The sequence below is a fragment of the Rattus rattus genome, chromosome 2 (genome assembly GCF_011064425.1).
Source record: "Rattus rattus isolate New Zealand chromosome 2, Rrattus_CSIRO_v1, whole genome shotgun sequence".
Taxonomy (NCBI): domain Eukaryota; kingdom Metazoa; phylum Chordata; class Mammalia; order Rodentia; family Muridae; genus Rattus; species Rattus rattus.
In genome coordinates, this window is record NC_046155.1 from 78,883,182 (window position 1) to 78,910,789 (window position 27,608).

The 27,608-nt window shown below is 43.2% G+C and overlaps 1 protein-coding gene across 4 annotated transcripts in view; it reads right to left on the minus strand.

Moving 5' to 3' along the window:
- Nucleotides 1-8,960, minus strand: part of Rbbp6 (RB binding protein 6, ubiquitin ligase) — a 32,121-nt gene extending 23,161 nt beyond the window's left edge. For 2 of the 4 annotated variants that reach the window (XM_032892719.1, XM_032892718.1), the window contains exons 1-3: nt 7,714-8,960; nt 2,994-3,093; nt 166-202 (exon numbers count right to left, since the gene is read on the minus strand). In XM_032892719.1, coding sequence (XP_032748610.1) covers nt 166-202; nt 2,994-3,093; nt 7,714-7,879 — 303 coding nt within the window. In that variant the 5' untranslated portion in view covers nt 7,880-8,960. The remainder of the gene's footprint in view (nt 1-165; nt 203-2,993; nt 3,094-7,713) is intronic. The other 2 variants (XM_032892721.1, XM_032892720.1) reach the window with 1 other exon arrangement.
- Between the last annotated feature and the right edge of the window lie 18,648 nt (nt 8,961-27,608).

A 27,608-nucleotide genomic window follows, 5' to 3' on the forward strand; every position in this document is an offset into this window, starting at 1 on the left:
AAATTATACCACATATATATCCATATTCAACTGAACTGTCATCAAAATACAATTTGTTTACAGTGGGCGCTATGGTCAGTGGGTGTTCTAAGTGAGTTACTTCACTGAAACGCTATAAAGGTAAAAGCAATTGTGTAGAAAAAGGGTGATTGTGTTTTTACATACTGCTTTTGTAGTTCCCATCACTGGTTCAGTTCGACTTCTAAAAAATAAAACAGAAACAAAAACTAACATTAGCTATTTATGAATTTCATATACATATGTATGTATGTGTATGCATATGTGTGGGTTTGCAGTCTCCTTTAGCCTAGGCCAGCCTTGAACTCACTATACAGTAAGGCCAGATCCTCTTGCCTCTTCCTCACAAGTGCTGGAATGTGTACATTACCATGTATGACTAATAAATATTAATATATAGCTCTAAACTTACATCCTTAGGAATATAATTTTCTTTTGATTAAAAAAGCTTTAACATAATTTCTGATATACTAAATAAGCAACTTTAATCACTATTTACTACTTCCAAATTGTTTAAGATACATTCATACTTTCTAAAAAATTCATATTGAGGAATTTTAAGAGACTTATCAGTTATAACATATCACTTCGGAAAGGTACTGTACTTATAAACTTTGTGTTTTACTTATAATGGATTTAAAAAGTAGTCTTTCCTTTTTTTTGTAAACCAAGATATAAATTTCTACATACCCAATTTCTTAAGCAAAGCACTGCTGATATGTTTATAAATGAGATCTCTGATAGACTGCAGTGCTCAAAACTAGCTTTCAAATCCAGATAGGATAATGATTATTTTAATTTAAAATATATTTTAAAGATGGTAGTGGTGGCATACACCTTAAATTTCAACACTCAGAAGGCAGAGGCAGGTGGACCTTTGTAAGTTCTAGGACAGCCACGGCTATATACACAGACTGTGTCTCAAAACTAGATAAACATTTCAAAACAATAAGCAAGTATTTAACAAAATTTAAGGTGTCTGGAAAATACAACATAGTCTGAAAATATTTTAAAATCCATTTCATGCTTAAGTATAATTGGACAAATTGTTGCTAGAAGAGCAGATAAACAAACCCAAAGTTTCTTTAGCCTAAATAAACTAGAAGGGGAATCAGAAGTGAGGTCATCCTAAAGATTACTGTAGAGAAAAAATGACAGCACCTAAGTTCACACATAATTTTGAACTGCTGACAAAAATAACGAACTTTCTATCATTTGCTGAAACTGAGCATTTTATGAGGCAAACATTATCAATAAAAATTCTACATAAAAATTAAGCAATTTTATTTGAAGCACCTTCATGGCATGAACTTCAAAAACTCCTTTTCTCTAGAGTTTTTAAGTACCAAAAGAATTTCAGAGATGAAATGTTTGTTATTTAGTTATTTCATTTTTTAAAAGACAAAGTCGTTCTATATAGCTATATGGCCCTGGATGTCCTGATATTTGCTACGTAGACCAAGCTTGCTATGTAGATCCACTTGCTTCTGTTTCCTGAACAGGATTAAAGGATATGCCACTAGGATTAAAGACATATGCCACTACACCCTGCTTGTTATATGTTTAAAAAAAAAAAAAAAACAAAAAAACCACATGGCAAGTGTAATTTCAAGCTAAGACATAGAAAATAATTCTACCTTATTTATGTATTATAGTTCTGCTGTCAATATAAAACTTTGAGATGACCATGCCCAGTGAAAAACTGTAATTTTAGCTACTCATGGGGCTAAGGCAGCAGGGCATCAAATTCAAGGTCATAAGAGCTATAGATTCAAATCTACCACCACCAGCCTGAGTGACTTAGCAAGAGGATGGGTCTGTCTTGAAAAACTGAAGGAGAAAAAGATCTATGGATGTGGTTCAATAGTAGAATGCTCAATACAAGCAAGGGACTAGGTTTAATCCTCAGTACTGAATTAATAATAAAGAGGAATTGGTAAGGATATAGTTTTGTCTCTTTAATAAATACAAGTTCTAAAATACTCGAGACTGGGGCTGGAGAGATGGCTCAACAGTTAAGAGCACTGACTGCTCTTCTGGAGGTCCTGAGTTCAAATCCCAGCAACCACATGGTGGCTCACAACCATCTGTAATGGGATCTGATGCCCACTTCTGGTGTGTCTGAAGACAGCTACAGTGTACTCATATACAAAATAAATAAATAAATCTTTAAAAAAAAAATACTCGAGACTGCTCTAACTTTATTTTAGTAATAAGTACTCATCCTATGCCAAGCACTACTTAATTCCTCATAGACAAGACTGAGGGACAGCTATCCCTACCTATTTATCCCCATAAATATAAAATTGGATGTAGAATTCTTACTCTCATCCACCATAGATAAAAGGATGTTCAAATCATTTACAGAAAATAGTATGAACTTTCATTATAAACTCTGCAATATTCTGTATCTTAAAACATCTTCAGATTGCTTATTATTTAAGAAAAATGTGCTATATAAGCAATTGTGATTCTGTTACTTTGTACTTATTGCCAACAGGAGGTGGACAAATGTTCTGAGCAGTGTTGCCAGTTAAATTCATAACCCTACTATAGAGAAATTCTGAGATGAGAATAATTTATTCAAAGTCCCACTAGTTTGAGGCAATAAATGAAGTCAAATATGAACCTGACTCATACTCTATGGCCTTTGAGCCAAAACCTCTTATTGATAAAAAGCTTATGTTGGCATTACTTAATACCAGTAATGCTGTCAAAATATCTAAAACAGACCTCTATAACTCAATCATTTTTGTGGTGAAAACACTCCCTATGAAGCAAAAATGTTTCTTAGTAATAGCTCCCTTAACTATGAACTATGTCGACTTAGCCAGGAGGAAACATAGAAGAAAAAGAAGCTATCGAACTCCTGTTGCAGTTTTCATGATTAACATGATAAAATTTTAACATTAGTAAAATGTTTCAAAACCTTTAAAATAGGACATTTTTATAACTACATGAGTTTTTATACTCACATAACATATGTCTTGCTTGTAGACTTAACACCTCCAATAGGAATTCTTCTGACAATTACAGATGAATTTTTAGGAATGAGTGCATTATCATCAGTATATTCTGTAAACAGAGAATCAAACTTCTATTCAGGGATATAAGTTTTATGAAATGGGAAAACGTCAACCAAACATCAATTTTATGAAGTGAGCTTACAATACAAGAACACCAAAATCCATGTTTCTTGCAACTAGGAACTACTGTTAAAAGAAATATCCCAATCCTAAGTGAGTTCCTTTAACCGATACAATATGGTTAGTCAGATCCTTGGCTCTAGAATGGACTTTGTGAAACTCAATTTCCTAAGACTAAGCTACTTCCCAGCTCATTTAACCAAGTAATGCTTAACATGCAAACTACGGGGTTACTTGAAATGAGTGTACCTCCCAAGTCCTTAAACATGAGCTAAATATTATGACCCCTGTTCTCATGTAGCTTACTACTAGAAAAGGCCGGTTAAACATGAAATTAAAACCTATTGTTTTTAAAATTAAAGAATGGACAGAGGCTAACACTTTGGATAGAATGTTGTTCTAAACAAAGTCCCTCTGAAGGACTTAAGTTTGTAAATGGAAAGAATGACAAGCCAGCCAGACACACACATAAGCAAAGGAGAGGAACAGTAGTTACTCAGGAGAGAGCAATGTAAGGAAAAACAAGACACAAAGAAGACTGCAATGTTAAAGGAAATCAAGCAATGATATAAAACAAGTATAAGCTGTATACTGACTTATACTATTTCCATGTAAAACAAGGAAATCACTGGTGGATTTTCCGACAAGTGATGACAATTTACATTTGCATAGGAGACAAACTGAACAGAAACTGGGTGAGTGACTAAGAAGGCCACTTTATGGTCCAGTGACAGCCAGCATTAGTAACAATGCTGTGGAGGCTGCTCCTGGTATGAACATTGCGATGGAGAAAGAAGAACTATGCATAAATTTCTATGTTCACAGCTTTGGCAAGTGGATATTACTTTTTGAGTAAATCAAGAGGAATGAGTAACATTTGTCTATTCTATAATTACAATAGTTCTGTAAGAATGAAATTAAGTGGACTTTAAGTATAGTAAAAAGTTGTTAAGGAAGGAATGAGTAAAATTATCAAGCAAACAATTTAAGAGATTCAAAAATCTCCCTTAATCCTACAACCTAAAACAAAATGGCTCATTTTTCCTGCCTTCAATTATTTTACATATTTCAGGCTTTTAATGTTTATCAATTTTACTACTTTTGGCCATCAAGCATTTAGTTATTCCTTGTTCTACAGCAAATTGCCCAAGCAAGAGTTCTTTCAGCTGTTGACTATATTTCACAGGCATCCAATCAAGAATGATGCAATTTTCTAGATGTAGGCAGGTAAGACTATCATTATCTTGGACAGTTTCCAAATCCCAAGCAAGATGAGTAAGAAAAATTGGAAGCAAAAAATTGGGGTATTTTAAGTCTAATAATAAACTCAAACTAAAGAGTGTCAAATATTTGGCTGCTTCTTTACATGTAACAACCCCTCAAGTGTATTCACAAAACTTTTCAAAGACAACTTATTAGTCAGATGGAGTGATAACATGCTTGCAATTCCAATACCCAGGAGGCTGAAGCAGGAGGATTGCTATTGAGTTCAAGGCTAACCTAGATTACATACAGCAAGATCTAGTTAGAACAAATGACTAATTTGATCAGCACAGTGCTGAACTATAGTGATAAGGTCAGGTGCCCCAACACCCCTCAAATATAAGGTTCCAGCTGGATTATAGCACTTGCATTTACATGGTTTCCTAAGCCCAAGAGTATCTGACATATAAATCCTGAACAAGCAGTTCCTTTAGATTCGGAAAGGATCAGGGGCTGGAAATTTAGTTTAGTGATAAAGCACTTGACTTTGCACCAGGAAGGAAAAAACAAAAAGGCTTACCAGTGTACGTTTGTCTAAAGACTGAGAAGTGGATAGAATGAAAAACAAGATGAATTTGAGGAATAGATAGCTAGAGTAGGACTAAAAAAAAAAAAACCCTTCATACTTAGCTCCCAAATCAACCAAGTTCATCGTGAAAGTTCCTAGATAGAAGGGAGGGTCAGTGTACTTTTGGTGGTAAGCCTAGCCTCCAAAAGTTTTATTCAAAGACCATTTGGGATTCATTGTAAAACAGTCTAGAAACAAGCAGAATTAAGTCCAAAACAGAACTCTGACACAAACATTTTAGTTTTACCAATTGTTCATGGTCCTTGATACCTGACAGATTTCTATAGCTAAAAGAATGTTTTTTTACAGAAACATGGTATATCAGTAATTTAAACTCACTAAAATCGTCCAGTTTAATGTTTTCTTCTAGGGCCTAGAATCTAGGCAATCTAAAAAATTCTAAGTATCCCAAGCATTTATTTTGCAACCCTTAATTCACTAGACGACTCTAAACCAACTGCCTTTTAAAGTGGGCCTATCTCTGTGCCTACAAGCATGTCTAGTGTCTGTGAAGCCAGAAGTCATCATCAGGGCCCCAGGGAACAGACAGTAAGTTTTGAGTTCCTATGTGGGTGCTGGGAACACAAGTGGGGTCTTATGCAAGAAGAGTAAGTACTCTAAGAACTGAGCCATCTCTCCAGTTCCTTAAGTTTCTGTATCCCTCCCAATGCCCTACCCTAATCTGAGTGCATATAACAAAGAAAGCTCTCACAACTCTTTTCTTAACTAACCTAACATAAAACCTTCTTCAATTAAGGGCAGCACAGAGAAGAAAACTTGCTGTGAGGCAAAGAACTTCCCTGTACTTTAGGTTTCGGATATGTCCGGAACTAGAAAAATAATGCAAAGTCACATAATGTCAATTTATGGACAAGAATTTTTCAGTCACAACTTATTCCAGTCTAAAAGCTGCCTTTAAATGTTGGTTGGCAGCAAGATGGAAAAATCCTAGCTTCAAATGATTCAATTGTATAAATTGTAATAAAAATGAAACCTGTGTAGATGATAATTCAATGCCCAATATCCTGACTTCATTTATACTATCTTTCCTTTCATAAAGATGCATTTATATAGCAATGTAGCCAAAAACTCTTAAAGAAGCCATGTGTTTTATATACATCAATGTGCTGCTTTGTGGACTTTTTAAAGAGTTATTTCTTAGCTACTTATACCATAAGCAACCTTTCTTCCTAAGTAGAGAGATATTACCGAAAAAGACAATGATCTAAAATGTATTTACTTTAAAGGAAACAGACAATGCTCTTTTAGGATTAGCATTTACCTATATCTATACTACAAATGAAAAACTGGTCTTCTACCTGACAAGATTTGGTTGACCTACCAAACTACAGGTCATTGAGACTGAGATGAGGCCACACCCCAAAACACCACAACAAACAAACAAACAACTCCACACCTATCAAATTTAGCTTGGTGGAGCAGTCTGTGATACCAGCACTCAAGAGGCAGAGGAAAGCTGATCTGTGAGTCAGAGGCTAGCCTGATCTAAATAGAGAAGTCCATGCCACTAAGTAAGACCATGTCATAAACAAAACTCCAGATAGAACTCCATTTCTTCCCATACTATCAATGAATGTCACAAGTCTAATCTACTAGAGAGCATTCAGCGAGCATCGTCTGAGAAAAAGAAACCAAACCAAGCTCAGAGTAAGAAGGTGACTGTGACATCACCACCATTCAAGTCCCAGCACCAATATGTTTTAAGGGGTGGTGGTGCACCCCTTTGACTTCAGCACTCAGCCACAGAAGCAAGAGGATCTCTGAGTTCAAGGTGGTGCACACCTTTAATACCAGCACTAGGCAGGCAGAGGCAGGTGGATCTGAGTTCCAGGACAGAGCTACACAGAAAAACTATCTCAGAAAGAGACCCCATTATTACTTTTAAAATGAAGAACTCAAGTATTATAATCAGCGGCTTACTTATATTCACATACAGTAGCACTCTTTTTCAGACACACACACACACACACACACACACACACACACACACACACACACAGTGCTGGGGAAAGAACCCAAGGCCTTGCACTTTGAAACTTTGCTGAATTGTTCCAGTTAAAGTGTAGTCTAACACCCTCATTCCCCACACACTTGGGGAGCTCAAACATGGAGTTGTTGGGGTTGGAGGCCAATCTGGGTTACAGAATTCAACTTCTGAGTCAATATCTCGAATTCTGGAATTACACCTCCAGAGTGTTCACCTCAGAACATTTTATAATACAAAACCAATTCCAACACTAATTAAATCCTCAAAAATGGCTTTTCCACAAGCAACCCCATATAAATAAGTAAAAGGGGGCATGCAAATTGTCATCAGCTCCAAAACAGGTAACTACTGCTGCCTTAACAAGTGGGAAACCTTACACAGGCTCTCCTCTCCTGATGAAAACAAGTTAGGGAAAGTCACAAAGCAAACACCCAACAGACTTAGATGAAAACAATCCCTTTCTCTTTTCAATCCATCCCCACAGTTAAAGAGGAGGAGGGGGCGACATTTTGAGAAGAATCAGCCTGCTAGTAAAGACCGATCCCATCATTCAGAAGGCCAGTTAAACTCCAAGATCGGGTACTTCAATCTTTGGCTATCAATGAAACGCTGTGTATGACAACGGGTAAGAATGGAAGTTATGCCTGTAACAAGCAACGTACAATACCCATCTCGACCCAATAAATAGCTGCGGCCCATGTGCCTCTTACCTTCTTTCGTCTGCGCGTTGGTGATCTGCAGATCGCTATCGGCAGCTTTCAGCTTTTCTCTCCCCATAATCTGCTTCTTTAAGTCGCAGAGGGAGATATGGAGCCCATCAAAGGTGACGGTGTCGTAGTTGAGTTTAGAGGAAAATTTATAGTGCACACAGGACATTGTGGCAAAGGATTCCTAAGGTTCAGCGAGGAGACGTGGACACTCTCAATATATGTATATTTATAAACTTAAGAGCAAAATATGTACACACACAAAACACTCAAAAGACAACGAAGGACCCTAAGGCCTCAGATTAAATACCCCCCAACCACAAGCGGGGGTTCGTGAGAACAATAATCCGGAACCCCCCCGTACTCAGAATCGCTTCATGAGGGAGGAGCAGGACGGGAAAAGGGGCAATCGAGGATCCGCCAACCGGCACAATGTCACCCGGCTGGGTCCCACTCGCTCATGCTAAGGGCCGGCAAGAGACGGGGGCAGGCGGTGCAGTCAGTAGCGGTCAGTCCACACGTTAGAGTCCGAATGACCCCGCGGGGTCAGGGGTCCATAGCGGCCGCACCTCCCGGCTAGTCTCTCTCCGTGGATGGGGGTGACCCAGGCCCCGGGAGAAGATTGCGGGGAGAGGGCCTAGGCCCGGAGTCCACGAGCGGCCTCTCGCCTCCTCCCGGCTTCCGGACGACCGGCGTCGGCGTCCCCAGGCCCAGGCCCCCACCGCACACACACCCTGGCGCCTGCTCCCCGGAGGCCACGAGCGGCCCGCGGCCTAGGCCGAGATCGCGCGGTCGGCGGAGGAGAGGCCTTCCAGCGGCCGCCCGGTTCGGCTCCGCCTCCCCCCCGCCGCCGCCTGACACAAAGCCGGTGCGGGGCCCAGCTAGGCCGCGAGGCCCTTCCTCACCACCCCGGGCCCCGGTTGGCGGCTTCGCTGGCCCCGGGGACACCACCGAGGCTGCCCGACTCTTCCTCTTGCTGCTCCTCGCGCTGCTCCCGCTCCTGTCGCCTCTGAGCCCACGACCGCGTCGGGAAGCCCGGAAACGGTCGGGCGGCGGCGAGGGCTTCGCTGGATTCCCTCTTTATTATTTTTTTGTTCTGCCCCCCCGGCTGCTCTCCGGCCCGCACCCTGCGCCGACGACACCTCCGCGCCAGGCACTATGGCGGACGCGGCCTGGCTTCGGGCGAGCGCCCCCACTCCGGGGTCTCTTAAGCAGGGACTGCAAGGGCCGCGCAGGCGAGGCGGGGCTTGGGCGTGCGCCGATAGGCGGGCCGGGGGCGGGACCGTCTGCGTCACAAAGCGCACTGGCCCGCCCACGTGACCCGGCGCTTTGTGACTCCCTGCGTGGAACCTGAGGCTACGCGGCGAACCGGAGAATCTATGGGCGTCGGGATAGAGGGGGAGGCGGACCGTCCCACCAGTCCGGTCTAAAAGGGGCGCTCAAGCGGCCGCGGTCCCAAAGTGGGTGAACAGCTAATTCCACCCACGCACAAGTCTCATCACTGTGATGGCTGCTGTACCAGCGCTTACCAATTCCCCTCCCAACAGACTGCATACCCTGAGCTCCTCCAAAGCTGCTGGTGAGAATGGACCATCATCACCACCAGCAGCATCTTAAGAGATGTGTCCTACTCTTACCTTGTGTTTGGCACAGAGCTGACCGCTGATGTTTGCAAATTCTGGAGCCCAGTCTGGGTCGGAAGTAACTCCGGTCTCCCAAAGACGCTGTCAGAGAATAAAGGATTTGTTGGATCGCTGTGGATTAAACCATGAATATATTTCCATATTTAAGACCAAGCCTGGCATATTTGTGCCTCAATACAGGGGTTGAATAAATGTCAAATGAACAACAGAAAAAAAAAAAGTCTTCAACTTATAGAATAGAAACCTAGAACCGACGGGGGTGCATTTTTCGAATTTTCAAAGAAGGGAATGCTTGCCCGGTTGCAGGGTCCTCATTCCCTTTTAAATTACAAAATCCCTTAGGAGGGTTGACATTCTTTTTACTTGTGGCATGAGGGACATATTGCCTTTATAAATTCATAAATAATAAAAATTACTCTAAAACCGTGCAATTACTGTCATTTACAGTGTCCGATGTCCGGCCTCTTTGAATTTCACAGGCTAGGCTCAGAGAAGTTCAGTAACTGAGAACAAAATCATACACCCAAGAAGTAGCAGAGTTTTCAGGAATTTCCTGAATGCCAACGCCCCAGATTCTGACAGAACTTGGTTTAAATCTTGTTAGAGAAGCCTTCCTAAAGCCATCTTATTAAGATAGTCGTTGCTTTTGGCCTTCTTAGCTGCAAAGGAATATACCTGTTTGTACTTTTGGGCTTTTTTTTATTACTAATTATTTTTACTTGTTTGTTCTGAGGCCTCACTATGTAGCCACAGACTTGGCCTTGAAATCACAATCTTGCCTGTTTCCCCGATTGTATTGCCGGGTTTTTGTCCGTTGGTTAGTCTTTCCCATTCTCTCACCTAAGAACATGGAATTTACCCAGATTTTTGCTACATTCCTAAGTCTTGAAAGAGTATCTGGATACTGTAGATACATTTTGATGTTATCTATAGAAACACTGTGGCAATGTTAGGTAACTATAAGGAATAACCCCAGGGACAGAAGCACAGCTTAAATAAGTCACCTATAGATTAATTTTTATAATTGATAAGTTTCTCCCTCTTTTGGTAATTCAAAATTTCTTGCTATATGGTCCACTTCAGAGTGAGTTTCTTAAAAACTTGAATGAATGTCAGGCATGGTGGTACCCATGAACTTAAGAGGCATAGGCTGGCAGATCTCAGTGGATTCCAAACCAGCCTGGAATAATACCTTTTAGGCCAACCAGAGCTATATAGTGAGACCCTATCTCAAAAAAAAAAAAAATCTTTGAATGAAAGAGTACAGTAGAGTTGCAGAGGGATGAACTGGTTCATCTTTGGTAAGATCCAGGGGTGTAATTGTCTATGACTGTATTAAGAATTACAACAAAAAACAGAAAAACAGATATTCACTCAGCTAGATGGCAGATTCAATCCCCTCTCTACACACCATAGTTAATTGCTTTACCAAATCCAACAGCTGATCCATGAGGCACACACTGAGGGTGTCAGAATCTAATCAGAGGAGGAATTTGTGTCTCTGGGAAACACACAGTCAATAGGAGATGCTGAAGCTTTTATTCTCCCTCAGAGACTTCGTTTCCTGGATTTACAGGCACACTGAGTAGAAAGCATTAAGCTACCACAAAAATGTCCTCTTTTCATAGACATTTGTTTTTTAACCGTTTTGCTTTAGTGTGGTAATTTGCTACAATTAAGGAGCTAGTATCACTGTATTGTTATTAGCTGAAGTCCATAATTTACATCATAGTTCACTCTGTGTTAAATGGGCTTTGTTTTTGTTTTGTTTAAAGGATTTTGTTTTGTATTTAGGGCCTTCTTCATGCCGAGTTGGCACTCTTACGCTGAACTACATCGGCAGCCCTGATCTTACTGACTTAGTCTCTCCTACCAACCTCAAACTCCTGCAGTTACTGATCTTTTAACTGGTTTCATAGGTTGGCCATATTTTCTAAAATGTTACACAGTGAGAATCACACAGTATCCAACCTTTTCACTGGAATATTGTCCAAAAAGGGTGGGGGATGCGGGGTTGGGGATATGGGTCAATGGTAGAGTACTTGTTTACATGTATGGCCTTTGGAAACACAAAAAAACCTTTTTGTTACAATTTTTTCAGATTTTGTTTTTGAGACAGTCTCGTGGAGCCCGGGTTATCCGTCAACTTGTTTTTGTGGAGCTACTGATGACCTTGAACTTTTTGTTTTGTTTTTGGAGACAGGGTTTCTTTGTGCGCCCTGGCTATACTGGAACTCACTTTGTAGAGCACGCTGGCCTAGAACTCACAGAGATCTGCCTGCCTCTGTCTCTGCTCAGATTAAAGGCAGCACTGATGTGGAAGTCAAACAATGTGTAGGTCTTTGTTCTCATTTCTACCATAGGTGGGTATCAAACCCAGATTGTCAGGGTCAACAAATGCCAGTACATGCAGAGCCATCTCAATGGTCCTAGACTTGAGTTTTCTTAGTATCTATGTTTTATGATTTATATCAGATAAAAATGATGTTCTTTTTTTTATTTTTAGAAAGCCCCACTCAATGTGGGGCTTTCTGTGTAATTCCATTGGTAGATTGCTTGTCTAGTATGCAAGAAACCCTGGGTGTGGTTCTACTCAGCAACTAATAAATTGGACATGGTATCAAATACAAGCATAATTATATTAGTTAGGGTTCTGTAGAGTAACAACTTATAGAATGAATCTCTCTCTCTCTCTTCCCTCTCTCTTTCTATCTATACACATATACATATAGATATATTTGGATCTATGTATGGGATTTACATATACGGGACTTATTAGAATGACTTACAGGATATGCTCCAGCTAATCCAGTAATGTCTGGCTATGAATGGAAAGTTCAAGAACCCAGTATTTGTTCAGTCGGTGAAGTTGGATGTCTCAGTTGGTCTTCAGTCAAAGCTAGAATCCCAAAGAAGTAGGCTGTACTGCCAGAGAGGGAATGCACTTGCTGGCAAGCCGAGAGGAAAAAGCAAAAGCATCCTTCTTCCATGGCCTATTTATACGGGTTTCCAGCAGAAGGTGTGGCCTAAACTGAAGGTGTGGCCTAAACTAAAGGTGTGGCCTAAACTGAAGGTGTGTCTTCCTACCCCAAGATCCAGATTAAAGGAGCTGGAGAGGTGACTGTGTAGCTTCAATTCCCAGCAGCCACATGGCGGCTCACAACTATCTAAATAACTCCAACTCCAGAGGAATCTGACACTCTCATGACAGACATACATATCAGCAAAATGAATGCACACATGAAATAAATAAAATGAAAAATTAAAAAATCCAGATTAGAAGTGAATCTTCCTACTTCAAGTTAAGCAGAAAATCCACCCCCCCCCCCCGCGGCGCCATGTGCCCTCTGTTTTTTATTTTTAGTTACTTTGAGTTGATGTAATCAAGTTGATAACCAAGAATAGCCACCATGACTATCCTGTCAGCCTCAGCTATACAGCAAAGTTGAATCTAGCCTGCTCCATGAGACTGTCACAGAAGAGAACATGAAAGACAGAAAGCTTGGCATACTGAAAGCTGAAGTCTTAAATTGACACTACATTAAAACAGGATAACTAGTTAGGAACTAAAGGGGACAAGAAAAGAAAAATGGACCCCTCTTCATGCTCCTGATTGATTTCTGTCACTCAGCAGCTGACATCCAAGGGTTTCAGCATAGTTACCCAGGCCACCTGTATATGAACCAGGCATGTTCCCTGTGTTGAGAAACATCACAAACAAGATTTTCAAAAATGACTGATGATCTCTGATCTAAGTTCATCCTGTGTATAAAAAAGGTGTGAGTATATATGCCTGTAATCTCAGGAGGTGGAGGCAGGAGGATCAGGAGGATCAGGAGTTCAAAGTCAGCCTGGGCTTCCTGTCTAAAGGAAAAAAAGAAAAAGAAAAAGGAAAGGATTGCTTTGACTGCCTTATCCCTGCCATTGTTCCGTTCTCCAGTTGCAGACTTGCACAATACACCAAGAAAGTCTCTTCTTTGGGAACAGAATTCTGTGGATAAGAAAAATAACTCGGGGCTGGAGAGATGGCACACTTGCTGGTTTTGCAGAGGTCGGAGTTCAATTTCCAGCACTCACACGGCCTGGCAGCTCACACGTTCTGTAACACCAGTTTCAGGAGAATGAGCTCCTCTTCAGACTTCCACAGGTGCCAGGTACACGGGCAGTTCACAGACATTTATGAAGGTAAAACACTCATAGACATAAATAAAATAAATCTAAAATTGAAAAACAAAACAAAACAGAAAAGCAACCTAGGCCTAGTGGTGGCTTAGAGGTTAAGGGACTCTAGTGTACTTCCAGAGGACCTAAATTTTGTTCCAGCACCTAGGCCAGGTGGCTCCCAACCACATGACTGGTGGACTCCAGAGTAACATCCTCCAACCACACTGTGTGGCCCAGCAGCAGGCTGGCCTGCATATGCCACAGTCTGTGGGTGATATGGTGGTCCACAGGTCTCTGTCTGTCTTCCCCCTCCCATGCTGTACTTCCTAGATTTGGCTTGATTTGATTTTTATGAGTCCTAGGCAGAAAAGTCCTAGGCATGGTGATTTGAATATGCCTGGTCAGGTCCATGGGAAGTGGTTACTATTAGGAGATATGGCTTTATCGGACAAGGTGTCGCCTTGGTGGAGGAAGTGCGTTACTCGAAAGGTGGGTTTTGAGGCTCCTGTGTTTGTGCTCTGCCCAGTGTGGAATGATACCCTCCCCTGGCTGCCTGCAAAATTGAATCCCCTCCTGGTCGTCTTTAGACCAAGATGTAGAGCTCTCGGTTCCTCCAGTACCACATCTGCCTGCACACTCTGCACACTACCATGCTTCCCGCCATGATGATAGTAGGCTGAACCTCTGAAACTGTAAGCCAGCCCCAATTAAATGTTTTCCTGTATAAGAGTTGCCTTGGTCATGGTGTCTCTTCTCAGCAAACGAGACCCTATCTAAGATAGTCACTAAGCCAGGCTTCAAGTTAGGATGAACAAAGGACTTCCATTGGGTCTGTCCCTCACTGATATAAGAACACTACCACCAAAAAGGTGTCTCTTTGCCAGGGGGCAAGTGTGGTGTTTCATGGGCACCACTTGTGTGAATATGCTACTCCACAGACATACGGAATTTACTGTGATGACTTTCAGGCTGTAGTCCAACTAACCCAACAATGGCCAGCTGTGAGTAGGAAATTCAAGAATCTAGTAATTGCTCAGTCCCACGAGGCTGGGTGTTTCAATTGGTCTTCTGTATAATGTATAAGCTGGAATCCTAAAGAAGTAGAAGTAGGCTCCAATAGATGTACTGGCAAGTAAGTGCAAGCAGGAAAAGAACCAACCCTGCCTTCTTCCTACATTAGGTCTCCAGCAGAAGGTAAGGCCCAGATTAAAGGTGTGTCTCAAGATCTGGATTAAAGGCTTGAGTCTTCCAGCCTCAAGATCTAGATCAAAAGATTGTGTCTTCCAGCCTCAAGGTCTGGATCGCAGGTGTGCCCTCCATCTCTGGATCATAGGTCATTCTGGATACGGTCAAGTTGACCACTGGGAGCAGCCATCACACCAAGTCTGGCTCTCCAAAAAAGCAGCAAGTGCTCTTAACTGCCGAGATGTCTCCCAGCCCCTCGAGGACATGCTATGAAAAAAATCTTTTTATGAATTCTAAAGTCATGTAAAACTAAGCATTACACGTCTAAGGGTTCACATTTAATGCATGTTTTAAAAACACTTCAGGAGGGCCATTACTTTCGAGCTTCGTGATCATGACCTGAGGGAAACCTGCAGGAGCTATGCTACTCCAAAGGATCTGCTCCTGGGCAGGTGAGCAGGGTCGCAAGCATTTATTATTTAACTAAAAGTCAAGAATGAGCAATTAAACTTGCAGGAAGTCGTGTAGAAAACAAGGATGACAAGATACCTCTAGGAGACGAGAACCAGGTTCCCTTAGGCAGTAGGGTGGGGACCAATCGGTGGATCTGAGGTTGAGCCACTTTTTTTTTTTTTTTTTTTTTTTTTTTTTGGTCCTTTTTTTTTTTTGGAGCTGGGACCGTCACCTTTGGCTCCACTGAAATCCCAACTCCCATGGAGCACACGTGACCGACCCTTCCACTGAATGCATGAATAACTCTCTGGTTGGGCTGAAGGAACGTGTATAAGTATATGGATTCCTTACTGGCTCAGCCCATGATTTACTCAAAAAAAAAAAAAATCACCATTATCTACAGAGAGGCCAGCTTCCTCTCTGTCCAGTTCCTGCCATACACCTCATAGAAACCCACCCAGAGGGACAGGTGTTGTATGTAGTTCTCTCTTGGAGGAGTTCCTACCCTGGAGGGGGTTGTTTTTCACGTTTTTATTTTAGAGAGAGAGAGAGAGAGAGAGAGAGAGAGAGAGAGAGAGAGAGAGAGAGAGAGAGAGAGTATATTGTATTGGGTATTGGAAGGATGGCTCGTGGTTAAGAGCACTTGTTGCTCTTGGGTAGGACCTGAGTTCAGTTCCTGATACCCACATGATGGCTAATAACCATCTACAATTTTGGTTTTAGGGTATTTGACCCTCCTTCACCCCTCTTCAGACCTCCTTGGGTACCAAGAATATACATCTGGTACACATAATTACACTCAGACAAAACACTAATACACATAAAATAAATAAATATAATAAAATATTTTTAAAAGACTTAGTTATTTTTATCTTATATGTATGGGTAGATTCCCCACGTATATGTTTGTACACCATGAGTGTCATGCCGAGGAAGCCAGAGAGGGTGTGGGAGCCCTTTGGTTATAGAGACAGTTGTAGGGTTGGGGATTTAGCTCAGTGGTAGGCGCTTGCCTAGCAAGCGCCAAGGCCCCTGGTCCCAGCTCCAAAAAAAAAAAAAAAAAAAAAAAAGAGACAGTTGTGAGCTACCATGGGATGCTGAGAACTGAACCAGGGTCCTCTGGAAGACGAACCAGAAGTCTTAACTGTTGAGCCTCCAGTCCACTGTTTCTCTTAATTAATCTGTGTTGATTCTATTTACTCCTTTTCCAAGTTTCTTTATTTTTCTTGGGTGTAAGAAGGGAAATTCTTGGAAGCCACTTGACTTTGTGTGACTTTGGTGGGTGTTGAGTTTTTGGGTTCCTAGTTCTGTGGGTTAAGTCTACTCCAAGAACCCACATCAGTGACATTAGAAACATGACCTAGCCGTTCATTTGACCCCCATACTCTTTCCTTCCTCAACTGCAGCAAAGACTCTCACAAGCATTAAGACAAATAAAATAATGTAGTCCTTTCCAAAGGAATAAGAATTGGGCTTGTAAAAACAAACAAACAAACACAAAAAAGAAGTAGGCTTGTGTCTCAAATCTACTTAAGATTAGTCTATTTAGTTAAGCCTAGACTGATTTTAGGTAATCTAGTTAGACTTTTTTTTAAAGGCAGGGTATCATGAATCATGCAGTTTAGCCTGGAAACCCTCCTCTACGTCTCAAGTGCTGGGATGACAGACATTTGCCACCAAGCTTGGCTCTTTAACCATGAATAACATCCACTTTTGCTTGCATTTTAAATTCTTTGGCGTTCTCTTTTTCCATATGTGTGCAGTGCGTCTCTGAAGAGGACCTCAGAGTCTCTGGAACTGGAGTTACAGGCAGTTGTGAGATGCCGTCTGGGTGCTGAGAATCCAACCTGGGTCCTCTGTAGGAGCAGCATGTGCTCTTAACTGCAGAGCCATTTCTCCAAACCCAAAATACGGTTCTTGTTTTAAATAATAAAGATTTTCCTTCTCTGCTTCTATAGAGAGAAGAACTGAGACTGATTACAAGTAAGGCCTCGGGGGTTGGATATTTAGCTCAGTGGTAGAGCGCTTGCCTAGCAAACGCAAGGCCCTGGGTTCGGTCCCCAGCCAAAACAAAACAAACAACAAAACAAAACAAAACAAAACAAACAAAAAAAAACAAGTAAGGCCTCCTTCAGTGATGCAGGCCACTCACCCAGGGAGAAGCTAGGAGGATGGGATATCCAACAGCAACTTGCAGAACAAAGGAAAGCCCAATACTTTTATAGACTGTGTTCTCTTTTTCTTTCTCTTCCTTTATATGTGTGTGGTGTACATGCACGTGTGCATGTTTGCATGTACTCGGGCATGTATGAGTGTGCCATGCATGGGTTTGTAGGTTTGTGGAGGCCAGGGATTGAGGTCAGGAGTCATATAACTCTTTCACCTTATTCATCAAGACAGACTCTCTCAATCAAACCCAGATCTGCAAGATATGGCTGGTCTTCCTAACCAGCTTGCTCCAGGAGCCCTTGTCTGCATCTGCTGAGGCTCACACTATGGGTGGGTATAGTGTCCAGCATTTGTGTTGATTCTGAGATTCCAAGTTACTGTCCCATACTTGTTTTGTGGGCTTTAATCACTAAGTCATCTCCATGGCCAAACTTTTAAAGACTTTTGGGGGGGGGGACTTTGAATCCTAGTGTCCCCCCTACCTTGGGGTTGTGACATGCTAGAAGTTTAAGCAGCGTTGTCACAGAGGACTATGGTTTAGTTGATCCTCTCCTCGGGGATAACATCTATCAGCGAATAGTTAATAGTTTTCTCGAAACACTAGAACCAATGAATTAAGGGGAAAAGAAGTCCTCATTTGCTCATACTGAAATCAGATAGGGAACCTGACAGTGAGACTGGGAGTGGCCCTGGGAGCATGAATACGCCACCAGCAGCTTCACATTAGACAATATAGGAAGAAAACTAAGGTCAGAGTAGACAGACTATAACAGAGTGTCATGTGGCCCAGGCTAGACTCAAGCTCACACTGCTTCTGATCCTCTTAGAGTTTAGGGGCTTCACCCCCATAACCAGTATGCGTGACAACAAGGATCAAACCCTTGTTTGCCATGTTCCCCACCTCAGAGTCACAGAGCTTTATCAGATTGGATCTTGGCCCCAGTTGCTGTGTGACCTCAGGAAGGCCACTTATCGTCTGAGGCCTTAGGCTTCCATCGCCTTGCCTCATGACTTCGGTGTGACTGTGTGCGGTAGGGCCCTGAGCGCCGGCTTAATTCTCTGCTGTTAACAGCCTGACCTTCTCTCCACTGTGAACCCAGACTTTTAACTGTGCGCGTGCGCACTTGCAAATGTGCGTGTGCCCAGGGAGGCTGGAGGCCTCAGACACCCTGGAGCTGCAGTTACAGCTTTGAGCTGCTGGGAACTGAACCCCAGTCCTCTGCAAGAGCAGTGTGTCCTCTTAAGCACTGGGCCTTCTCTCCAGCCCAACACAGAATTTAAGTTTTTAATTTTGCTCTGTGTTCCATAACTTAGGTTGTGGGACCTGGTTTGTTTTATGATAACTTTTATTGCTTGAGAATTTCATAGATATTTCACATGATGTATTTTGACCAAATCCATCCCTGTTCTCTTCCCTCTTATCCCTCCCTTGGCCCACATCTCCTTTCCAACTTCATATGCTCTCTTTTCTTAACCCATTGAATCCAATTAGCGCTCCATGTATGTGCAATGATGTAGGGTGGGCCACTTCCCTGAAGAAAATGGACTCTTCCCCAGTAGCAACAACAGCACCTCAGCTGGGCAGGACTTCTACAGTCCTTCTTCCATCTATGCTGGGATACTGTCTGGCTTGATCTTGGCCGCTCTAGTGTATACAGTTACAGCTGCTGTGGACTCGGATTTTTTTGATCTGTAAACTGTGATTAAATAATCTCTTCTTAGAAACAGACTAGTGTGGCGGTTCCCAAGGGCTGGGGCTGGGAAGATGCAGCCTGGTATAGCTGCCAACAGCCTAAGGAGTTCTTTCTCCACAGGGACCTCCACTCAAGTAAACTTGGATCCTTGACTACACCGCAGAAAAGAGTCCAGGACAAACCAGACTGAGACTAAGTTAGTAAATCTATGAAGTAGAGATAAGGCACAGGGCAACCTTCATAGTGAAGCCTGGGCATCTACTGTTTATTTTTAATTAATTAATGATATTTATATGAGTACACTGTAGCTGTCTTCGGACACATGAGAAGAGGACATCAGATCCCACTACAGATGGCTGTGAGCCACCATGTGGTTGCTGGGAATTGAACTCAGGACCTCTGGAAGGGCAGTCAGTGCTCTTAACTACTCAGCCATATCTCCAGGCCTTATTTTTAATTTTTAAAACATTTTATTGGGGGGTTGGGGATTTAGCTCAGTGGTAGAGCACTTGCCTAGCAAGCGCAAGGCCCTGGGTTGATCCCCAGCTCCGAAAAAAAGAAAAAAAAACAACCCAATTTTGTGTGTATGTGTGCTGCAGCATGTGTGCATGTGAGTGCGTATGTGCATGCCAGCATGCCTGCCTGTGTGTGTGTGTGTGTGTGTGTGTGTGTGTGTGTGTGTGTGTGTGTGTGTGTGTGTGTAGGATAGAGGACAGCTTTTGTGGGTCCTGGGGAACAAGTTCAGGCTGTCAATTTTCTTAAGAGAAAAAGCCACATGAAGTGGCTTTGCAATGACTACATGTATGATCTGTGGCTTTCTGTGTCGCTTTATCCGAAGGTGTAATTTATAACAAGGTTTAAAGATTAACATTTTAAAACTAAATAACAGGTAAAGGTAAAGGAAGGAAGGAAGGAAGAAAGGAAAGAAGGAAAGAAAGGGAGAGAGAGAGAGAGAGAGAGAGAGAGAGAGAGAGAGAGAGAGAGAGAGAGAGAAACACCCTGGCTAGTTTTATTATCTTAAAGGGTTTCCTTTGGTCAACAAAATGATAAGGTGGTCTATGAAGTACACTATTTAGATTTAGGAGTGGAGAGAGCTGTTTATAAGTTAAACACAACGCAAGGCCACTGACACCCTGGCCCTGAGTCAGCACAGGTTGTTTTACCAGCCTCGTTTGTGGTGTCTTTAGGTGGCCCGCGGCTATCTCTATAGGTCATCGGCTTTATCGGTCATGCTGAACCTTCTGACTCTGTCAGCAGGAACACAGGCTAGATCCTAAGTTACAGAGCATCTTTCCCTTCCCTGTCTTCTTTACCTTTCCCTCTTCCTGTCCTGCCTCAGAGGCAGAAAGATCTTCTTTTTCTCAAGAAGGGAAAACTGGGGAAATGGGGTTCAATTTCATTCTGCAAAATGAAAATGTTCTAGCCATTTATTACATAACACTGTGAATATACTTCATTGTACAGACTATATATATATAGAGAGAGACTACACACACACACACACACACACACACACACGTAGAGAGAGACAGAGACAGAGACAGAGACAGAGACAGAGAGATAGAGAGGTAGAGTGGGGAAGCAAACAAGGATCATAGAGCAGAAGACCAAGAGAGCTTGTCCCCGAAATGGCTGGGACACCGGAAGTGAAGCTTCTGGGTTGGAGAGGTTTAGGATATGGGCGGGGAGAGAAGAGCAGAGAGGAGCCACCAGTACTGAGTAAATCTGGCAGCCAGTGTGCATTTTGGTATTGTAATAGGCACCACAGTTAGCCATTTGTCCTGGGTTTCTTTGGGACTTGACAATGCCCACTCATGTACATGAGATCACGTGAACGTATTTGTACAACACACACACACACACACACACACTAGTGCTCTATTGATAAACTATGTAAATACTTGATATTACTGACATACATTTTAAATGATTAAGATGACATATTATGTAATGATTAAAATGATATTAAAATTATGTTTATTTTTTTTACATTTTTATTTATTTTTTTCTGAGTGGCTGTTTGCATTTCATTACACATATGTGGAAGTCAGAAGACAACTTTTGGGAATCAGTTCTTTGAATCCCAGGGATTGAACTCAGGTTATCAGGCTTGGGGGCCAAGTACCTTTACCTAATGAGCTATCTCAATGGGTCCTAGTAAAATGATGTTTAAGGAAGACAAGACAAGCAGCCCCACAAAACTGAAAGAGTTGTTAAAGCAGGTTAAAGCTTGTTGGGGTGCACAAGAATCCTGTAATGTTTGGGACATTCAAGTGGCCATTAATAGAAGGTATCTTTCTGAAGCAGTTGTAACCTGAACATCTGTGCAGCAAGGGATGGTGTCTAGGTCATTGCTCCTCGCCACACCTGTGCCAAATACTTTTCTCTAATTTGCTCCTTAAATCAACAACCCTGTGAGTCAGCCCCAGAATCATCCCCATTCTATAAACAAGGCAGTGAAGTTCAGAGAGGTGAAGTCACAGGCTTGGTGTCACACAGCATGGGGTGTGCCTGGCTGGGGTGAATAGTCTCTGAACCATAGACTACGTTTTACTGGCTTCCCCAGGAGGCTTGAGTTGTCCTCTGGAGGATCCCTGAGAAGGGCCACCCCATCACCAGGAACCAAAGACACAACAGGAAGCCTGACCACATGAGGGATAAGCGCTCTCTCTCTCTCTCTCTCTCTCTCTCTCTCTCTCTCTCTCTCTCTCTCTCTCTCTCTCTCTCTTCTGTTTTTAAATCTTATCTCTGCTTTTGGATGAACTTCCCAGAGGGCACAGACCTTGTGTGGTGTGTGCCATCTGTCTGCCCCGAGGCACCTGGCACGAGTTGTATAATCGTTGATAATTGTTTGTGAAGCCCTGAAATAACTCTTGATAAGTGGTTCTGCCTGGCTTCTCCAGCACGGAGGAGCTTCGGACATGAAAGCAAAGCTGTGGCCTTGAGTTTTCTTCCTTGTTCCCAGCCTCCCTCAAGGCCTGCAGGTGGGGAGCTTTATTTACAGGTACTGCGGCTTAGGTTGTGGGTGCGGTATGACGCTGCTCTGACTTCCACCTTTACACACACCTCCGCTCCCTGACTCTCCACGGCCCACGCTCCACGCCTGCGGAGGGCTCTCCTGAGGCGGGCCAACTGCAGGTTTTGCTCTCGCGATGCAGCCAATTGCAGAGTGAAAATATTTGGAGGGGGAAAAAAAACTATGGATCTTGCATGAACTTTTCTTCTATTGCCACTCCCTAGGGAACATGGCATAACAAATGTCATAGAGCCCTCACCTTGGATGAGAGATTCTGAGTTGAGTCGTCTGGAATTTATCCACAGAATATGGGCGGAAGCTACGCATTCTGCTCAATGGCTGTTGAGCGTTTGCCTAGCATGCAGGTTGATTTCTAAAGTGTGTGTGTGTGTGTGTGTGTGTGTGTGTGTGTGTGTGTGTGTGTGTACGCGCACATGTGTGCGGGTGCCCTCAGAGGCCAGAGCAAGGAGTCAGATTCCCTGGGGCTGTAGTTACAGGTGCCGGTGAGCTGCCACCTGTGGGTGGTGGGACCAAGCTGTGGTACTGTGCAAGAAGCAGCAAGCACCCGTAACTCATCTCTTCAGCTCAGGGAATCGAATCAAAGTAAAGAGATGGTGTTTGAGCTGTGCCGGTGGCAAATGCCTGTAATCCTAGCTGAGGCAGAGGCAGGAAGGTTCCAAGGGCAAGCCTGAGCACCTTAGTGGGGGGACCTTGTCTCAAAATTAAAGTGAAAAGAGGGCTCGGGGTGCCGTTTAGTGGTCAGTGCTTGCCTGGAGAACAGGTAATGCACACTGGCTGTCGGTAAATCACGTGCTTCTTCTGCATCTACAGATCTGACTATGAGGGAGGGGTCTTGAAAACTAATTCCGAATACAGAGAGATGACAGCATCTCATTTATACTCTTGATGGTGCTGGGAGAGAGGGCTCATTCTTTGTTTCCAGAAGAGGAACATGGAGCCCCCATAAGGAGCACTACATACTGTACTCCCCCAAAATGAGCCCAAGGTCCCAACTGGTAGTGATGGAGTCAAGGTTCCAATCAGTCCTCACCTTCCTGTCAGGAGCTGCCTTGTCTGTGCCTACCAAAGGCTAAACTTCAACCCTGGCATCCCTAATGAGCTGCGTTTAGGTATCTATCTCTGCCTGGTAATTAAAGAGACAGGCACGCATTTTTAACCCTAGCACTTGCGGGCAGAAGCAGGCACATCTTTGTGAGTGTGAGGCCAACCTGGTTTACATAGTGAGTTCCAAGACAGTCAGGGTTGCATAGTGAGACCTTGCTAAACAAAACAAGACAACAAACAATAACAAAAATCCAGCTAACCACCATCACCAACACCTCAATACAGAGGCTGGTGGAATAGGTCAACAGTTAGGAGCACTGGCCACTCTCTCAGAGGTTTTCAGAATTCACATGGCAGCTCGCCACTGTTTGTAACTGCAGTTTCAGATGAGCTGACAACTGTCTTCTGGCTCCCTCTGGCACCAGGCATGCAAGATATATGTTACACGGACATACATGCAGGCAAAAGACCCATTCATAAAATTAAAAACAGCAACAATGGGGCTGGAGAGACGGCTCAGCGGAAGAGCACTGTCTGCTCCTCCACAGGCCCTGAGTTCAATTCCCAGCAACACATGGTGGCTCACAACCATCTGTAATGGGATCTGATCCCCTCTTCTGGTGTGTTTGAAGAGATGGACAGTATACTCACATACATAAAATAAATAAATGTAAGAAGAAAGATTAAAAAAAAAACCAAAAAACCCAGCAACAACAAATTAAACAAACAAAACAACCAAAGCCTTCAAGAGAAATAAGACAAAATCAAACAGCTGAGCCTGCTGACTCACTCACTGTGGCCATATCAGAAAAAAGAAGAAATAAAGAGCTTCCTCGGTCTCCCCAACACGTCTAGTTTTGGGGAAGCCAGGGGCAGGCAGCTCTAAGCTGGCCTGGTCAAGGCATGGTCCTGTCCACCATTGACCCATCGTCCCTGCCTTGGCTCCCATCTGTCCTGCAAGGCAGTCCGATAGATTGACAGAATTGTGTGAAATCTCTTCCTGGGAAGCAAGTTCCTCCTTCAGCTGCTGCCAAGGTCTGGCTTCCCTCCCGCAGCAGAGGACTCCTGGGGAAAGTTTTAAGGCTTCAGAATGGCTTGTTTAATAGTCTGAAAGCAAAGCGGTCACGCGTGTCTCCTTAGAATATTTCCCCTTCTGCCAAGATGGTTGCTGTACCATGGATTCCCAAGACATTCAGGTTTACCAGTGAGCTGTAATGATTCTGAGGAGGCTTTAGGACACCGGGGCTAAGGACAGTGACAATGCAAGGTGTGGTTATTTAGAAGGCAGAGACGAGGTGACCTAAACACTGTGCCTCATAGCATTTTGGCAGCACCACATGACCTGCGTTAGGGTTTCAGACTAGCTGGGAGGGTGACATTAAGGACAGCCATAGCTTCCTGTAGCTTCCACAGCCTGCTCCACCTGTCATTCAGGCTGATGACATAGATCTGTCAGGACTAGGTCATAGGCAATCCTAACACGTTCAGCCTAAGACTTGGTCTTGGGCCCAGAGGTGTTAGGAAGAGCGATCTTCCCCTGTGAGTCAGGAGGAGGTTGGCTAAGAGGAAAGGGAAGAAAGGCTGGTATTTCAGCATGGACTCTATGCCGAGGCACAGCACTTTTTCCAAACAGAGGCTGGAGACTCCCAAGGAGCTGGTCTTGTAAGACGCTCACGGGACTCTGACCCACAACCGGATGAAAAATTCACCCCATTTCTGGGTGTGGCAGCACACGCCCAAATTCCCACACTTAATGGCGGAGGCAGGAAGATCACAAAATTGAGACCAACCTGGGTTCCACAGCAAGACTCTGTCTCAAAGAACTCAAACCAACTGACTAAACACACACACACACACACACACACACACACACACACACACACACACACACACACACAAACAATTCAGGTAGGACGTGAGTGCCACAGCCAGTGTCAGCTCCTCCACAAACTCCACAGCGCACTGGAGCAAGCCATGCAAACTTGCTGCCTTTCTGTCAGATGGGATGGGAAACAATGGGCCTTATTCGCAGGCCTTTCAGGGGACCACACAGTGTATGTGCCCTGCTGACGAGGGCCTCCATGGTGCCACTTCACAGACGCCCCGAACGCAAGGGTTGCCATCATTAGTATTTGTAGGTGAGGTCTGAGGAAAGGCAATGCCCTTTCATTTGCCACAAACACAACACCCAACCACCCTCTGTTTCCAAATGCTCAGATGGTCTTGGTCCCTTGGCTCCTTGTTACCAACTGCTTGGAACGATAACCCTATATGTTTTGCCCAGTGATAGTGGATATGCCTTTAATCCTAACAGAGGCAGGCAGATCTCTGAGTTGGAGGCCAGCTTGGCCTACAGAGTGAGTTCCAGGACAGCCAAAGCTACACAGAGAAACCCTGTCTCAAAAAACCAAAACTTAATACATTTTAAGAAAAGGTAAGGGCTGGAGAGATGGCTCAGTGGTTAAGAGCAGTGTCTGTTATTCCAGAGGTCCTGAGTTCAGTTCCCAGCAACAACATGGTGGTTCACAACCATCTGTAATGGGATACCTCTTCTGGTGTGTGGTTTGAGTACAGCTACAGTGTACTCATATACATAAAATAAATAAATATTTAAATAAATAAATACATAAATGAAGAAAGAAAGAAAAAGATAAGAACACGTTTTGCTTTGCAAAAGCAGTCAGCTGTTTTCCAAGGTAGCTTCAGTTCGCACTGTCAGCGATGGCACCATTGGGGTTGAAATGCTCCACAAACATTTACCTATCACAGGTTTGGTGGCCAAGCCTTCGGACCACTGAAAGGTGGAACCTGTAGGAGGTGGAGCCTGCCGGGAGGAAGTTAGGTCATGGGGGGAGGGTCACAGAAGGGGATAATGGGGACTACAGCCTTTCCTTCTGTCTAAGGGAACAGATATCTTCTACCACACACTCTACCGTGGTATACTGGGCTACCACAGGCCCATAGCTACCAGGCCAAGGGATCACAAATGGAAACTTTTGAAATCAGAAGCGAAAAGAAACCTTTATTCTCCTTAAGTTGGTTTCCTCAGGTATTTTGTCACAGTAATGGACAGTAAAGACAGGGGCTGTGCATAGGACTCGCACTTGGTCTAATTCTTGTCAGTACTTGGTGTGACCATCTTTTCCTCCTTTACTATTGTTTTCTTAAAACGGTTTACATTTATTTATTGTGTGTGTGTGTGTGTGTGTGTGTGTGTGTGTGTGTGCTATGAGATTATGACGTCGGGGGACAACTCAGGGTCAATTCTCTCTTTCCATCATATGGGTCCTGGAGATCCAATCAAGTCACCAGCCTCCTTGGCAGGTACCTTTACCAACTGAACTATTTGATTTGTCCCCTTTACCTCTTCTAACAGACGTGCAGGGACACCTCATTGTGGTTACAATCTAAATTGCCAGAGAATAGTTAACATTTTACATGGGCTGGAGAGCTGGCCCAGCAGTTAAGAACACCAGTGAGTCTTGCAGAGGACCTGGGTTCAGTCCTGGCACCCACATGCTGGCTCATAACCAGCTGTAACTCCAGTTCCAGGGCATCTGGCACCTTCTTTTGGCTTCCTCACACCACTGACTGTATACAAGACACAGACATACATGCAGGCAAAATACTCATAAATAAAATAAATAGATCTTAAAAACAAACAAACAAACAAACAAACAATAACAACAACACCAGAAGAAAATGCCAGGAAAAGCAGGACTATTACATATCTATAAAACTGGCAAAATAAAGAGACAAATTTTGTAGTATGTGAATTAGGCTGTAATAATGATATTATAAAGAAGAAATAAGACATTTAATGGGACATAAACACATGAAAAATGATCAACCTTCTATGTCTGCCCCAGTTCCTGAATAATGACACGGACTATATTTATTTATAAGCCTATAGCTAGACATTGTTTCCCGTTAGCTAGTAACTCAATTATCCTGTTTATGCTAATCTTAGTTCTGCTGCATGAATGGCTACTTACCTCTCCTTCTTTTCCAGTCTGCTTCTTCCTCAATGCTCCACTGGCTGAATCTCCCTCCCTTCTCTGACTCCTTCCCGGAGTTTCTTTCTCTTTCTCTGCCTGGATCCCCAACCCTAAGCCCCACCTTACTCTTCTGCTTTTTGATATAGGCCATTGGCTTATTTTAACCAACCAGAAGGTGATGGAGAATAGCGTTTACAAAATACTGAGGCAGAAGATGCTTAACAACACCAAACTCTGGCCCATAATCACATCTGTGCAGTTCAGAAATCAGCATTTGAATAGTTTTTACACAGTGCACAAAACATTACTCCAACACAACCTTTTTTTTTCTTTTTGGTAGGTATGGGGGAACAAGGTTCCTCTGTGCAGCCCTGGCTGGTCTGCACTTTGTAGACCAAACTGGCCTCCAACTCAAGAGATCTGCCTGCCTCTGCCTCCTGAGGGATGGGATTAAAGCCCTGCACTACCACATCTGGATCAGAAAGCAATCAACTTTTAAAATGTGTATAGG